The following is a 15,288-nucleotide window of genomic DNA, read 5'->3' on the forward strand; positions in this document are numbered from 1 at the left end:
TTTTTTTTTTTTTTAAAGAACCAAAGCATTCACCATACAGTCAGGGTTTGGATTCACCATCCTAAATTAAGTTGCCTGCCATTCAGAACTTCTAACCAAAACAAATAAACCAGATGATCAGTCACTGCTTGGATTTAAATATTTATTAAATTCAGAATCATTGTATTGTTTTCAGGCTTAAAATCGTAAATGTTTGTCTCGTAATTCAAAACATGAACTGAATTCTTGTCATGAGTTTACGTGCTGGGCATGTTTTGCCTAAAAGTCTTGGACATGCAGCATTTGAGAACTGGTTGGAAAGTACCCTCTCAATTGGCTCTGGCAGAGCGTTTAAAGGTCGTATAGCAGATGAGAAGCCTCGACATCTTGCAGACCAGCTTATTGTACACCGTTTGGGTCATTCTGTACTTGCATTCTTAATTTAAAGAAGGCAGTCCAAAACAAATGAACAGTGGTGTAAATTAGTTTGAATTAAGGTCTTTGAAGGAAAAAAAAACATGCAAAGAGTAAGTGAAATCTATATTTCTTTATAAGGAGTATATTTATTCAAGCCACAAAAACAAACCTGAAAAATGCGCAAATTGGCTAGTGTTTGTTACCTGCCACAGTGGATTTTCACTCACATTTGGTTGGTGGATGTTAATATCAAAGCCTGCGTGCAGGGGTTGGACAATGAAGTTTATGCCTATGTGACCCTGGACCACTGTTATAAGGGTCACATTTATTTAAATTGAGATGTATACATCTGAAAGTTGTCCAAATGAAGTCCTTAGCAATGCATATTACTAAAACATTTTAGATATATTTACAGAAGGAAATTACAAAATATCTTCATGGAACATGATCTTATATCCTAACGATTTTTGGCATAGAAAGATTTATCATTTTGACCCATACAATGTATTGTTGGTTATTGCCACACACATACACGTGCAACTTATTACTGGTTTTGTGGTCCAGGGTCACATGGTCTATTGGCGAATCTTCACTGATTTTACATTCCATCAGTAAGAGCAGAGTGTGAAGGTTGAATTGGCACAACTGTACATAAAGTATTGCAATCCACACAATATAATGCTAGATATACACTAAAAAAATTCTGGGTTAAAAATGGACAAACCCAGCGATTGGGTTTTACGCAAACATTTAACCCAACCGCTGTTTGTCCATTTTCAACCCAACTTGGGTTGTTTTTAACAATATTTTTTAGAGTGTAGAGTTCAAAAGGATAGCAAGTCTTTGTGGTGTATTGAGAACTATGGTATCCAGGGTAATGTTGGCATACCAACATTATAGGACGAAACTACATCCAACAGAAGTAACTGTTGGCGCAAGAGAAAGCTGTATAAGATGTTCAGGTATTAGCCTGGATTGTATACAAAAAACAAAACCACAGCTGCCCAACTCACTGCAGAATTAAATGCACACCTTGACTCTATTTTCACCAAAATGGTTTATTGGGAGCTCCACAGAGTTGATATTCATGGTCGGGCTGTTACAGCCAAACCTTTGGTCACTCATGCCAATGCCAAATGTCGGTTTTATTGGTGCCACCAACAGTGGAAATCTTGGGGACGTATAGTTCTCTGATGAGTCCACCTTCACTGTCTTTCCCACATCTGTGGGAGTTACGGTGTGGAGAAGCCCCAAAGAGGCTTAACACCTGGGATGTTGCATGCCCAGAGTGAAGCACAGGGGTGGATCAGCGATGATTTGGGCTGCAATATCATGGCATTCCCTACTATACTTGATGGACGCATCACTGACAAAGACTCCCAAACCATTCTGGAGGATCACCTAATGGTTCACACATTGTACCCAGAAGGTGCCGTGTATCAGCATGATAATGCACCAATATACACTCATGAAAATAGAACAACATCACGGCCTGCAAAATCACCAGATCTAAATATTTTCGAGCCACTTTGGGGTATTTTGGAGGAGCAAGTCAGAAAACGTTTTCCTCCGCCAGCGTCACATAGTGACCTGGCCACTGTTCTGGAAGACTAATGGGTCAAAATCCATCTGGCCACTGTGATGGACTTGTATCTGTCATTCCCAAGATGAATTGTTGCTGTATTGGCCGCAAAAGGAGGCCCTAAACCATACTAGTAAATTATTGTGGTCTAAAACCAGGTGTTTCAGTTTCATTGTTCAGCACCTGTATATGCATAATTGTTTCTAGTCAAGCCAAAAAACACAAATGTACACAAGTAAAGAAAAAGAGATTTTAAAATGCAATAGTTCGTAACAGATGTGTGATGTTTTCCCACCTGGTGGAATGACCTGCCTATCTCAATTCGTGCGGCCGAGTCTGTAGCCATTTTCAAAAAAACGTCTAAAGACATATCTTTTCCAGCAACACCTGACCGATCGAGAAAAGCACTTATCATTCTATTCATTGTCTGTCTGTCTAATTTATTTATAAACAACAACAAAAAAATTCTGTTCTGTGCTAGATTAACTGAGAATTGTTACAGCACTTGCATATTGTTGATATTGTTGCCCTTAGACTGCTCTAGCTGCTTCTATTTCCCTCATTTGTAAGTCGCTTTGGATAAAAGCGTCTGCTAAATGACTAAATGTAAATGTAATGTTTGTAGTCAGTTGAAATACAATTTGTGTGAATTTACAGCAGGCTTAATTTGTACAGTAATCAAATCCAGTCATTCAAATCTGATTGGGCTCCTCCACATGATCTGTCCATGGCAGTGATGAAGGCAAAGGATTGGATGAGGGTTGTAATGTGTGAGATGGTTCTTGGGTTGCCAGGATTTCGGGTGTGTTTGAGACCACCTAAACAAGACACATTTATTAAGCTGTAGGCCCAAAATTGGTTTTGGAAGCCCACTGTCCTGCAGAGTTTAGTTCCAACTTGCCTCAACACACCTGTCTGGAAGCTTCTAGTATGCCTAGTAAGCTCTTGATTAGCTGTCCATATGTGTTTAATTTTGAGTTGGAGCTGAACTCTGCAGGACAGTGGCGGTCCAGGAGCAGGATTGGACACCCCTGCTGAATAGCATCATCTAAACCAGGGTTCCTCAAACTCTGTCCTGGAGGGCCACTGTTCTGCAGAGTTTAGCTCCAACTTACCCACTTGTGATTTTCTAGGGATCCTGAATACCTTGATGAGCTGGTTCAGGTGTGTTTGATTAGGGTTGGAGCTAAACTCTGCAGGACAGTGGCCCTCCAGGACCGAGTTTGAGGAACCCTGATCTAAACCATTGTAAGCTTTGCTATTAAAAAGCATCTTTAGATAGGAAATATTTATTTTGCATACCATTAATGGGTACTTGTATTGGTTGGTGTTGTTGATGTCAATCTTTGCAAGAGTCTGTACATCTCCATGACAAGCGTTTTCTACCCGAAGACAAAGTTCCATGTTACCCAGCTTAGAAAGAAAGAAACCGTTTAGTCTGATTTAATAAGAGCTCTATGGGCATTTAACATAGACTAAAGACTTGAAAAGTCTAATGAGGATCTTAAGCTATTGGTAATTGGTGAACATACTTGTGGCACAGAATTGAGTTGAACTGGACTTAGGGATGCTTGAACTGGGAGAGAGCGGAAGGGAAGCCTCCAGTGACCACTGTGAAGCTGGTTGTGCTGGTCAAAAAGTTCAAGTTTTGCCCAGCCACAAGTAACCAAGTCCTTAGTTTCATGGTTGTACAATTGGAAACCTTTAGAAGTCTGGATCTCCAAGACCAAAGATAGATTTGGAGATGGCTGTACTCTGAAATGAAGCACACATTCAATAATGCAAACATAAATCCGCTCTGTGTCCATACTTATGTCTGAACTCTTAACCAAACTACCTTGGCACAGGCTGCTTGACAGCCAGTATGGCATAGTTTCCAGGACTCTTGGTGGAGAGTAATGGTTGGCACTGCACAAGTGGCATTACGGTGGTCTGTCCCAACTTCTGCACATTACAATATAACCCTTCCAACAAACGCACCGATCTCAAAGTAGCTTCTAAACCCATCACCAGGTCATAGAAGAGCACAAAACCAGCCCTGTACACACACACACTTTCAGACTATAGCTAGATTTCAATCATATCGTAATGCATTTAGTGTGACATGCATTCATCTATTTGAGTGAGAAAAAGAAAAGTAACTCGTGAGGGAATTTGTCTTACACAGGATCATAAGGAGCAGGACCAAGAGCTTCCATCGGATCAGTTACATGGGGACCCATCAATGAATGCTGTTTTGAACTCTGATCCTGCAATATACAAAAAATAAATATAAATATACATTCCTAATAATGAGATGTTCATTTGAATGGTTTCTGAAGGAATATGTGACTGAAGCTATTCAGTTTTGCCATCACAAGAATAAACTATATAATATACGCTACAATAATATTGAAATAAAAAACAGTAAATTGAAATAATATTTCACATTACTGTTTTTACAGTATTTTACATCAAATAAATATGGCCGTGATGAGCATGAGAGACATCCTTCCAAAATCTACTAACCCCAAACTTTTGAATGGTAATTATCATTAGGTATGAATATATTGGTACAAAATTGGTTATTGGGTGATATGAGAATTGTTTTATTATTGGATATTGGATATTGGATATTTTGCCATTATCTACCACTCACCTAATCTTTAAAATCACTAATAATTTAATAACATTGCTAAATGTAATCTTTTGCTCATTCCAAAACGAATATCCATTTTTCATACTATGTATTATACTGTTGTGATGCCTAAATTAATTTAAAACAACTCATTTATTTATTTAATACAATATAGAATTTTAATATCAGCCATGTATCGGTTATAGACATACCATTAAAATAGTATCAGACAGATTTCTGTGCATCCTTCACAGATGCAAATTATATATATATAGGGTTGTTTTGCCCTACATAAAACACAAAAACCTTTTTACCTCTTGCCTGTTAGAATAAGTTGTCAGGCAGATGCAAAAATACTTAATAGTGTCGAGAAATGAGCATGAAAAGTAAATATATTTAAAAGAGTCCTGACCTCGGAGAATGCTTTCTCTATACAGGCAATGTTCTCACCTTTTTTTACCCCTCACCTGTTTGCATCCCCGATCCTTAAATATCACATTATCTCAACATACATTATGTTAGTTCTCAGTAACACAATGAATTAAGCTTTGGCTAATTGTCAGCGCACCAGTGTCAAAGCAGAGTGTGCCAGGGCCATAGAAGATCCAGGAAAAAAAGGCAGGGGAGGTTGAGGATGGAGTGGTCTTCTGTCTCGCCCCTTCTCTATTTCTCTTTTTAGATAGGTGATCTCAGCTTGGAGGCTAGCCATTTGATGGATGTGGTCCTTCTGGATATCAATGAGCCCTAATCCAGATAATATAAAATATTCAAATAATATATTTAAGAATTCAGATATGTTACCAAATATTAAACTACTATCAAATATTAATATACTTTAAGTGCATAGTATAAGTATGCATTAGACAGAACACATACAAAGTTCATATGTTTTCTATGAAGTTTCACACTTTTTTTTTTTTAATCATGTGATGCTCAAGATGTCAGATCTTAAAGGAACAGAGATACCATGTTCTCCTTTGTGCCTCTCCCTGGCCAGCTGGATTCTAATGATCGCCTCCTCAAGCCTTTGGTTCTCCTGCTCCACAGCAAGAACATTAGGGTCCAACACTCTGTGAGGAGATTTCATCCCTGTTTGGGACAGAAACGAGAAATGACCCTGGGGCTTGATAGAATAATGTACTGTACAATGGACCCAAAAAAAATATGCAGACATTAAGACGCGCTTAAAAATATATTAATGTAATTGCATTAGATTATAAAATATAATACATTTAACATATTTGGACACTTTACAGTCGACAAACTGACATTGGCGTTCAAAAGTTTGGGGTTGGTACCATTTTTTATTGTCTCTTATGCTTACCAAGACTGCATTTATTTGATCAATAATACAGTAAAATAATAATATTGTGAAATATTATTTCAATTTAAATGAACTTTTCTATTTTAATATTTTTAGGGCCTCAGCACCGATGGTGTGAGGACCCTATTGGAATTGCTTGGTCTATTATTCTCCGAAATGAATTGCATTTTCGAGGGCCTAAACATGCTTGAAAACTCATGAAACTTAGCACATGGGTCAGAAGTGGGAAAAATATGGGTTTCAGAATTAGGTGTGGCAAAATGGCTTGATACCGGCACCTAAAAAAATTAAATTAAGTGCTGTTTGCGCTACGTTTCACGTACAAGTATGAAATTCGGTATACACATGTAACAGCCCAATACCTACAAAAGAGTCTATGGGAGATAAATCTGAAAACCCAACAGGAAGTGAGATATTTTGAATTTTCTCTGCAAAATTTTGACAGTTTTTGCCATTTCCAAACGTTGTACTTTAATGAACTCCTCCTAGAGATTTTATCAGATAAACATCATATTTGCTCAGTCTAATCTAAAGGCCTTAGCAATGTTAAATTGTGAAGATCTTGAGTTTTCCCTGAAGGGCGTGTCCGTGGAGGCCTGACAAAATGTGATGTTTCGCCATGAAACAGGAAGTTGTTGTAACTCGGGCATACAATGACCCTGTCCCAAATGGGACCCTAAAGTCCGCACTTTCACAACGTAATGCCGCTTTGACTGCCGGGAAGAAGTCTGCTGCGTAACCCGTACCAGTGCGGGCTTGGCAGAAGTGTGCATCGAGGGCGCAAATCGGCCTCAAATGGGGTCTTCTGAGACCTAAAATGACAAATGGCACACACTGCGGTCTCGTGGACTTAATGGACACGTGCACGCAGCGGCCATTGTAAGTCCACAAGACCGAAAGTGCACATGAAGTGTGCCATTTGGGACAGGCCCAATGTCCGATCTGCCCCAAACTTCATGTTTGATAAGAGTCCTGGCCTGAAGACATCTACATGACAATATTCAGTTACAGTCATAGCGCCACCTAGCCTGGATGCCAGCCGAACTTAGCCCCGCCCACAACATTTTAACTCGGGCATTTCGGTCTGGACTTGATCCGTAGAGAAGTAATTATGCCCGAACAGAAACTGTTCGGACCAATGAAATGGTCAGGGTGGGCTTTAGACGATGATGATCAGATTTTTCTCCGGAAAAAAAATGGCATTTGGGGGGTAAAATATGTGTTATTTTGGCAGGGCTGCCTTCTAAAATTCGCATTCCTGGGTCTGTATCGGACATGGAAAAACCTGCGGACTTGGCAACACAGTGCAGTTGAGTTCTGTTGACGTTATGCGTCGCTCCGTTGCTCTGATTGGTTGTAGGTCTATCCAATTGAGGTCTTTGCAAGTTCGGTTGAAACCAGCCCCATAATCACAGCCCAACGGAGCAGTATCAGACTCAAATTCTGACTAGAAGTGAGTATGACGACGTCAGGCTAAGCGCCACCTGCGGGCAACAAGGAATGTCATGTTTTACACTGTGATTAACTCCTTATTGAGATTTAACCAGAACAGCATCATTTGGTCAGTCTAATCTTAAGGCCTTAGCAATGTTAAATTGCAAAGATCATGAGATTTCGTTGAATGGCGTGTCCGTGGCGGCCTGACAAAGTCTGATGTTTCACCATGAAACTGTTGTAAGTCAGACATACAATGTCCGATACGCCTCAAACTTCACGTTTAATTAGAGTCCTGACCTGAAGACATCTACATGCCAATATTCAGTCATAGCACCACCTGCTGGCAACAGGAAATGGCATGCTTTACACTGTAATTCACTCCTTGAAACTCATTTAAATATGCCATGAAGTATCAAACATGCTAGAAAAATGGTAAATCATGCAACGCTTGGCTAAGTGCTAATGTATGCGATTAACGCCACCAAACAGGAAGTAGTAATTTAGGCATACAATGTCCAATCTGCTCCAGACTTCACATGTTTGAGAAGAGTCCTGCCCAGAACACATCTACATGAGAATATATTCAGTTATAGTAATAGCGCTACCCTCTGGCAACAGGAAGTGAAGTGTTTTACATTGTGATGCCCTGGCAATTGAGTTCTAAACATGCAACAAACATTTTATAACATGTTAGCAACACTTTGTAGTAACTCAAGGATTCAGTGTCAATCTGCCTCAAACTTCAAGTGTGTGATAAGTGCCCTGGCCTGAAGACATCTACGCGGCAAAATTTAGTTATAGTCATAGTGTCACCAGCTGGTAGCAGGAAGTGTGGCATATTGCCCACGGTGCTCTGTTTTCCTAAAGCCACCAGGTGGAGGTGGCACATGTGCGAGGGCCCTTTCATTGCTGTTTGCAGCTTTAATTTTAAATGTATGGATTCCAGTCTTCAGTGTCACATGACCCTTCAGAAATCACTCTAATATGCTGTTTTAGTGCTAAATAAACATGTCATATTATTATCAAAACAGATGTGCTGCTTAATATTGGTGGAAACTGAAACTTTTTTTCGGATTCCTGGATGAATAGACAGTTCAAAAGTAAAATTTTTATTTGAAATATAAATCTTTTGTAACACCGTAAATGTCTTTACTGTCACTACTGATCAATTTAATGCATCCCTGCTTATGCATCTTACAAAAAACATACTTTTGAACGGTAGTGAAAGTGTCCAAATACTATTTGCAGCCACAGTTCAATGACTTTACTACTCACTTCTTCCTTTTGTCTTGCCGTCAGCTCTAGGTTTTGCCTGCTCTAGTGTAAGAGCCTCTGCTTGAAGGTCATGCATGTGGGCCAGAACCTCTGGATCAGAACCACCAGACTGCATGTATGCCAGACGCAAAGCTCTGTTACAAAAATAAATGCACTACAGTGCTGGTGTGTTCGGAATTGTTGCTAAGCGGGCACCAAATGGTTGTATTGGGTGACTATTAGGCAGTTACTAAGTGATTTCTAGGTTGTTTAGGGTTTTTAGGTGCTTCTAGGCAGTTCCTAACTGGACCACTCCCAAGACTTAATGATATTATTGTCCTTAGATATGGTTTGCATGCTTCTTTCAATGTAAGGACAATTATTTTATCATGCAAGTAAAAAAAAAAAGACCTTATCTGAGCAGAGAGGGGCCCATCCACTGAATAGATCAAGACAGGCGTCTTCTTTTCCTCTGGTGGGTTAGATTGGACTTCATTTGGATTAAACCTACAACATCAGCACAGTATAAACATGCACAAAGTGATTTATAGCTTCTTGGAACACTTTGTTTCCCCCCACTCTCTCTTACCCCTTCATTGAGTTGATGTGAGAGCTGAGCTGATGCAGCACCTCCTCGTTCCTCTGTTCCTGAAACCTCAGCTCTTGCATTACTTCCTCTAGATGAGCCTTCCTCTCCCGGCCTCCCAGTTCGACAAGCCTCTGTTCGATATCTGGGATTAACACATCATTAATAGAGTAGTGCAGAACAAATGTGTCACAGGATCCTTTTGAAATCATTCTGATATGCTGATTTGGTAATCAAGACACAATTCGTATTACTTTTACAAAGAGTAGTGTAGAACAAATTAACAATAGGTGTGTTAGATTTGAAGCGGTGCTGCGCATACTGGTCGTTGAATGACATCAAAGTACCGTGAGAGCTATTCGAAAGCATTCGGTTACGTCTGCTCTCTAATCGCTCTCGATGTACTTTGATGTCATACACTGATCGATCTGCGCAGTGTGACATCATTTTTGGGGTGCTTTTATAATCTCTCACATAACTAGTTTAATTCGCTTTTTTTTTTTCTTTCTAAAAATGTCCAAGCATCACAGAGGAATTCTTATGTTGTTTCTCAAACAACATTTAATAGCATTCTGTGGTGGAAATAACATTTAAAAAATTTATGGAACAAAACTGCTGACTTTGTAGCCAATTTAATTTCTAGCATTTTATGCATGCTAAATTAAATGCACATTTAAATATTTTCACACTTTTTGCATAATTTATAAAAATGACAGCTTAATTGGAAATGACCACACACACAACACATGTCATAGGCTATTTAACGTTGACCATGATGTACATTGACAATGTACAAAAAACATTAGGCTACCAGGGCAAAATTGATGGTTGTGATTGAAACTATGATCATCTTTGTGTAGATTATCATAGTTTATTAAGTTACATTTATATGTTAGTAAAATGTAAATATAAACTTAAAGTAATATGTAATATAATGGATTTTTCTTTTTTTCGCAAAGTTTCTTTTGGGGAACGCAAAGGTTTTGCAAGAGAACAGTTTATTGGGGAACAAAGTTTTTGCAAGCTTAACGCAGTTTCTTGGGGGGACGCAAAGGTTTTGTGAGTGAACGCAAAGTGTCTCAGGGGAACGTAAAGGTTTTGCGAGCGAACGCAAAGTTTCTTTGGGGAACGTAAAGGTTTTGCGAGCAAAAGCAAAGTTTCTTTGGGGAATTCAAAGGTTTTGCGAGCAAATGCAATGTTTCTTGGGGGATGCAAAGGTTTTGTGAGTGAACGCAAAGTGTCTCAGGGGAACGTAAAGGTTTGCGAGCAAACACAAAGTTTCTTTGGGGAACGTAAAGGTTTTGCGAGCAAACGCAAAGTTTCTTTGGGGAACGTAAAGGTTTTGCTCGCAAACGCAAAGTTTCTTTGGGGAACGTAAAGGTTTTGCGAGCAAATGCAATGTTTCTTGGGGGATGCAAAGGTTTTGTGAGTGAACGCAAAGTGTCTCAGGGGAACGTAAAGGTTTGCGAGCAAACACAAAGTTTCTTTGGGGAACGTAAAGGTTTTGCGAGCAAACGCAAAGTTTCTTTGGGGAACGTAAAGGTTTCGCGAGCAAACGCAAAGTTTCTTTGGGGAACGTAAAGGTTTTGCGAGCAAACGCAAAGTTTCTTTGGGGAATGCAAAGTTTTTGCGAGCAAATGCAATGTTTCTTGGGGGATGCAAAGGTTTTGTGAGTGAACGCAAAGTGTCTCAGGGGAACGTAAAGGTTTTGCGAGCGAACGCAAAGTTTCTTTGGGGAACGTAAAGGTTTTGCGAGTGAACGCAAAGTGTCTCAGGGGAATGGAAAGGTTTTGCGAGCAAATGCAAAGTTTCTTTGGGGGGGTGCAAAGGTTTTGCGAGCAAACACAAAGTTTCTTTGGGGAACGTAAAGGTTTTGCGAGCAAACGCAAAGTTTCTTTGGGGAACGTAAAGGTTTCGCGAGCAAACGCAAAGTTTCTTTGGGGAACGTAAAGGTTTTGCGAGCAAACGCAAAGTTTCTTTGGGGAATGCAAAGTTTTTGCGAGCAAATGCAATGTTTCTTGGGGGATGCAAAGGTTTTGTGAGTGAACGCAAAGTGTCTCAGGGGAACGTAAAGGTTTTGCGAGCGAACGCAAAGTTTCTTTGGGGAACGTAAAGGTTTTGCGAGTGAACGCAAAGTGTCTCAGGGGAATGGAAAGGTTTTGCGAGCAAATGCAAAGTTTCTTTGGGGGGGTGCAAAGGTTTTTTGAGTGAACGCAAAGTGTCTCAGGGGAATGGAAAGATTTTGCGAGCAAACGCAAAGTTTCTTTGGGGAACGTAAAGGTTTTGCGAGCGAACGCAAAGTTTCTTTGGGGAACGCAAAGGTTTTGCGAGTGAACGAAACATTTCTTGGGAGAACGCAAAGGTTTTGTGAGCAAACGCAAAACGTTTCTTGGGGGAACATAAAGGTTTTGCGAGCCAATGCAAAGTTTCTTTGGGGAATGCAAAGGTTTTGCGAGCAAATGCAATGTTTCTTGGGGGATGCAAAGGTTTTTTGAGTGAACGCAAAGTGTCTCAGGGGAACGTAAAGGTTTTGCGAGCGAATGCAAAGTTTCTTTGGGGAACGTAAAGGTTTTGCGAGTGAACGCAAAGTTTCTTTGGGGAACGCAAAGGTTTTGCGAGTGAACGCAACATTTCTTGGGAGAACGCAAAGGTTTTGCGAGCAAACGCAACGTTTCTTGGGGGAACGTAAAGGTTTTGCGAGCCAACGCAAAGTTTCTTTGGGGAAGGCAAAGGTTTTGCGAGCAAATGCAATGTTTCTTGGGGGATGCAAAGGTTTTGTGAGTGAACGCAAAGTGTCTCAGGGAATGTAAAGGTTTTGTGAGTGAACGCAAAGTTTCTTTGGGGAATGCAAAGGTTTTGCGAGTGAATGCAACATTTCTTGGGAGAACGCAAAGGTTTTGCGAGCAAACCCAACATTTATTGGGGGAACGTAAAGGTTTTGCGAGCCAACGCAAAGTTTCTTTGGGGAACGCAAAGGTTTTGCAAGCAAATGCAATGTTTCTTGGGGGATGCAAAGGTTTTGTGAGTGAACGCAAAGTGTCTCAGGGGAACGTACTGGTTTTGCGAGTGAATGCAAAGTGTCTTTGGGGAACGTAAAGGTTTTGCGAGTGAACGCAAAGTGTCTCAGGGGAATGGAAAGGTTTTGTGAGTGAACGCAAAGTGTCTCAAATGAATGGAAAGGTTTTGTGAGTCAACGCAAAGTGTCTCAAGGGAATGGAAAGGTTTTGCGAGCAAATGCAAACTTTCTTTGGGGGGATGCAAAGGTTTTGTTAGTGAACGCAGTGTCTCAGGGGAATGGAAAGGTTTTGCGAACAAACGCAAAGTTTCTTTGGGGAACGTAAAGGTTTTGCGAGCGAATGCAAAGTTTCTTTGGGGAACAAAGGTTTTGAGAGTGAACGCAACATTTCTTGGAAGAACGCAAAGGTTTTGCGAGCAAACGCAACGTTTCTTGGGGGGATGCAAAGGTTTTGTGAGTGAACGCAAAGTGTCTCAGGGAACGGAATTTGCGAGCGAACGCAAAGTTTCTTTGGGGAACGTAAAGGTTTTGCGAGTGAACGCAACATTTCTTGGGAGAACGTAAAGGTTTTGCGAGCCAGCGCAAAGTTTCTTTGGGGAACGCAAAGGTTTTGCAAGCAAATGCAATGTTTCTTGGGGGATGCAAAGGTTTTGTGAGTGAACGCAAAGTGTCTCAGGGGAACGTACTGGTTTTGCGAGTGAACGCAAAGTGTCTTTGGGGAACATAAAGGTTTTGTGAGTGAACGCAAAGTGTCTCAGGGGAATGGAAAGGTTTTGTGAGTCAACGCTAAGTGTCTCAAGGGAATGGAAAGGTTTTGCGAGCAAATGCAAAGTTTCTTTGGGGGGATGCAAAGGTTTTGTTAGTGAACGCAGTGTCTCAGGGGAATGGAAAGGTTTTGCGAACAAACGCAAAGTTTCTTTGGGGAACGTAAAGGTTTTGCGAGCGAATGCAAAGTTTCTTTGGGGAACACAAAGGTTTTGAGAGTGAACGCAACATTTCTTGGGGGGATGCAAAGGTTTTGCGAGCAAACGCAACGTTTCTTGGGGGGATGCAAAGGTTTTGTGAGTGAACGCAAAGTGTCTCGGGGAACGGAAAGGGTTTGCGAGCAAACGCAAAGTTTCTTTGGGGAACGTAAAGGTTTTGCGAGCAAATGCAAAGTTTCTTGAAGGGATGCAAAGGATGTGCTAAAAAACGCTTTTTTTTGTGAGTGAACGCCAACATTCTTGGGGAAACGCAAAAGAATTGACTTATTATTTTTCCTCCCACGTCCCATCTATTTTTTTCCACCACCATGTCCCTGTAGGGCTCGAAGTACGGTTCTTTGGGGTACCCCGAATGTTTTTTTCTATGGCATCACTAAGAAAAAAACCTTTTGGAACCTTGTTTGAATGTACATGTCTGCAAAACCTTTGAGATCCCTCAAGAAACGGTGCCTTTCCTCGCAAAAAACTTTGCGTACGCTGGCAAAACCTTTTGCGTGCCCCCCACGACACTGCTTTCGCTCGCAAAACATTTCTCAGGGAATGCAAAACATTTGTGAGAACGCAAAAGCATTGACAAATAATTGTTCCTCCATATCATTTTTTTCCCCAACACAGTCCCTTTAGGGGCTCTGTACCTTTCAGTGAACAGTTTTGCAAAGTACCATTTGCCTTAGTGTGGAGAACATTTTAATAAACCTTTTTGTGCAATACAAAGGTTCCATGGATGTTGAAGGTTCTTCGTGGAAGCATAATTGCCAAATAGAGAATCTTTATTTTAAGAGTTTAGCTTTCTTTTAACATTATTACATACGTTCCCCAGCCATTTAAGAGAAGCTTACCCTGTCTCTCCTTCTCCAGCTGATGGTTGCGTGCCCTGATCTCAGCCAGTCTCTGCTCATGATCTTTATATAAGTCAAGAGCCCTCTGCTCATCAGCCTTCTGCTGGTGTGAGCCCTGCTCCTCAGAGACCTGAAGGACACTTACACAATGTCCAATAAAGATAATAAAAACACATACAAACACACTATTCACAATATAAACAAATTTTAACTAAGCATATGAAACTGACCTCTGTCTGTCTTCTGGGCAAGTTTTGTTCAAATGAGAGCCTGAGTTTTTGAAACTAAAACAGAAGATCATCAGATGCTGCGTAAAACCTCTTTGAACTTGAGATTTATTATCTTTGAATGTGGTCCTGTACCTCTTCAGTGAGTTTGTTTAGAGCAGCGTTTTCCTTTGAACTCTCTCTCTGATCCACTTGGAAGTTTCTCTGTTCTTTCGGCTGGCCAATGGAACAGGCAAACAGACAGTATTACTTGCGCTACTATTCAAAAGTATTGGAGTAGGTACGATTATTTTTATTATATTAATTTTACAATATTACTATTTAAGTTAGAGTAAGAGTTTTTCTATTTCAATTTAAAATGTAATTTATTCCTGTGTTGGTAAAGCTGAATTTTCAGCAGTCATTACTTCAGTCTTCAGTGTCACATGATCCTTCAGAAATCATTCTAATATGGTAATTTGGTGCTCTAGAAAAATGTATTTTTATTATCAATATTGTAAACAGTTGTGCTGCTTGATATGATGAACTGAAAGTTTAAAAGAACAGCATTTATTATAATTAAAAACATCCTTTCTAAATAAAAGTATTGATTTCTTTCATAAAAATCTTGACCCAAAACTTTTTAATGGTAGTGTATAAAGGGGCACAATGAAATTGGAATTGTTTTTTCAAATTATATGTATTTTTATAATGCACAATATATTTGAATAATAAATCATTTTAACTGCAGTTTTTGTTGTTGGAATAATCAAGTAATATTCAACTACTTACAATAATCAAATCAGGTGTCCTTGCCCTTGTGGGATGCACTGTCTTCACAGCTGCGTTTTCTGTTCGTGTGTATCTCCTCTGTCCTCTCCATAGAGGTATTGGGTCTTTCAGGTCTGTGCCAATGCAGAATTTAGCCTTGTGTTTATTCAAGAGTCCAGCAGAATGGAATGCCATGTTACAATTCTGACAAATTAACTCCCCCAAACCTGCCATCTCTCCAACAATAACTCCTAATTTAAACTTGAAACAAAATCTA

At 40.0% G+C, this 15,288-nt stretch overlaps 1 protein-coding gene across 1 annotated transcript; it reads right to left on the reverse strand.

The window, feature by feature from the left end:
- Positions 1-1,513: 1,513 nt before the first annotated feature.
- Positions 1,514-15,245, reverse strand: ccdc17 (coiled-coil domain containing 17; the record flags this gene model as incomplete). Its single annotated transcript, XM_079841342.1, has 15 exons — positions 1,514-1,619; positions 1,664-1,797; positions 3,281-3,391; positions 3,511-3,733; positions 3,816-4,016; positions 4,142-4,227; positions 5,164-5,339; positions 5,562-5,684; positions 8,632-8,765; positions 9,022-9,117; positions 9,200-9,341; positions 14,035-14,164; positions 14,265-14,318; positions 14,397-14,477; positions 15,057-15,245. 15 exons carry the CDS (start codon positions 15,243-15,245, stop codon positions 1,514-1,516), a joined length of 1,986 nt encoding a protein of 661 aa, XP_079697468.1.
- Positions 15,246-15,288: the final 43 nt, after the last annotated feature.

The sequence above is a fragment of the Gobio gobio genome (genome assembly GCF_949357685.1).
Source record: "Gobio gobio genome assembly, chromosome: 17".
Lineage (NCBI taxonomy): Eukaryota > Metazoa > Chordata > Actinopteri > Cypriniformes > Gobionidae > Gobio > Gobio gobio.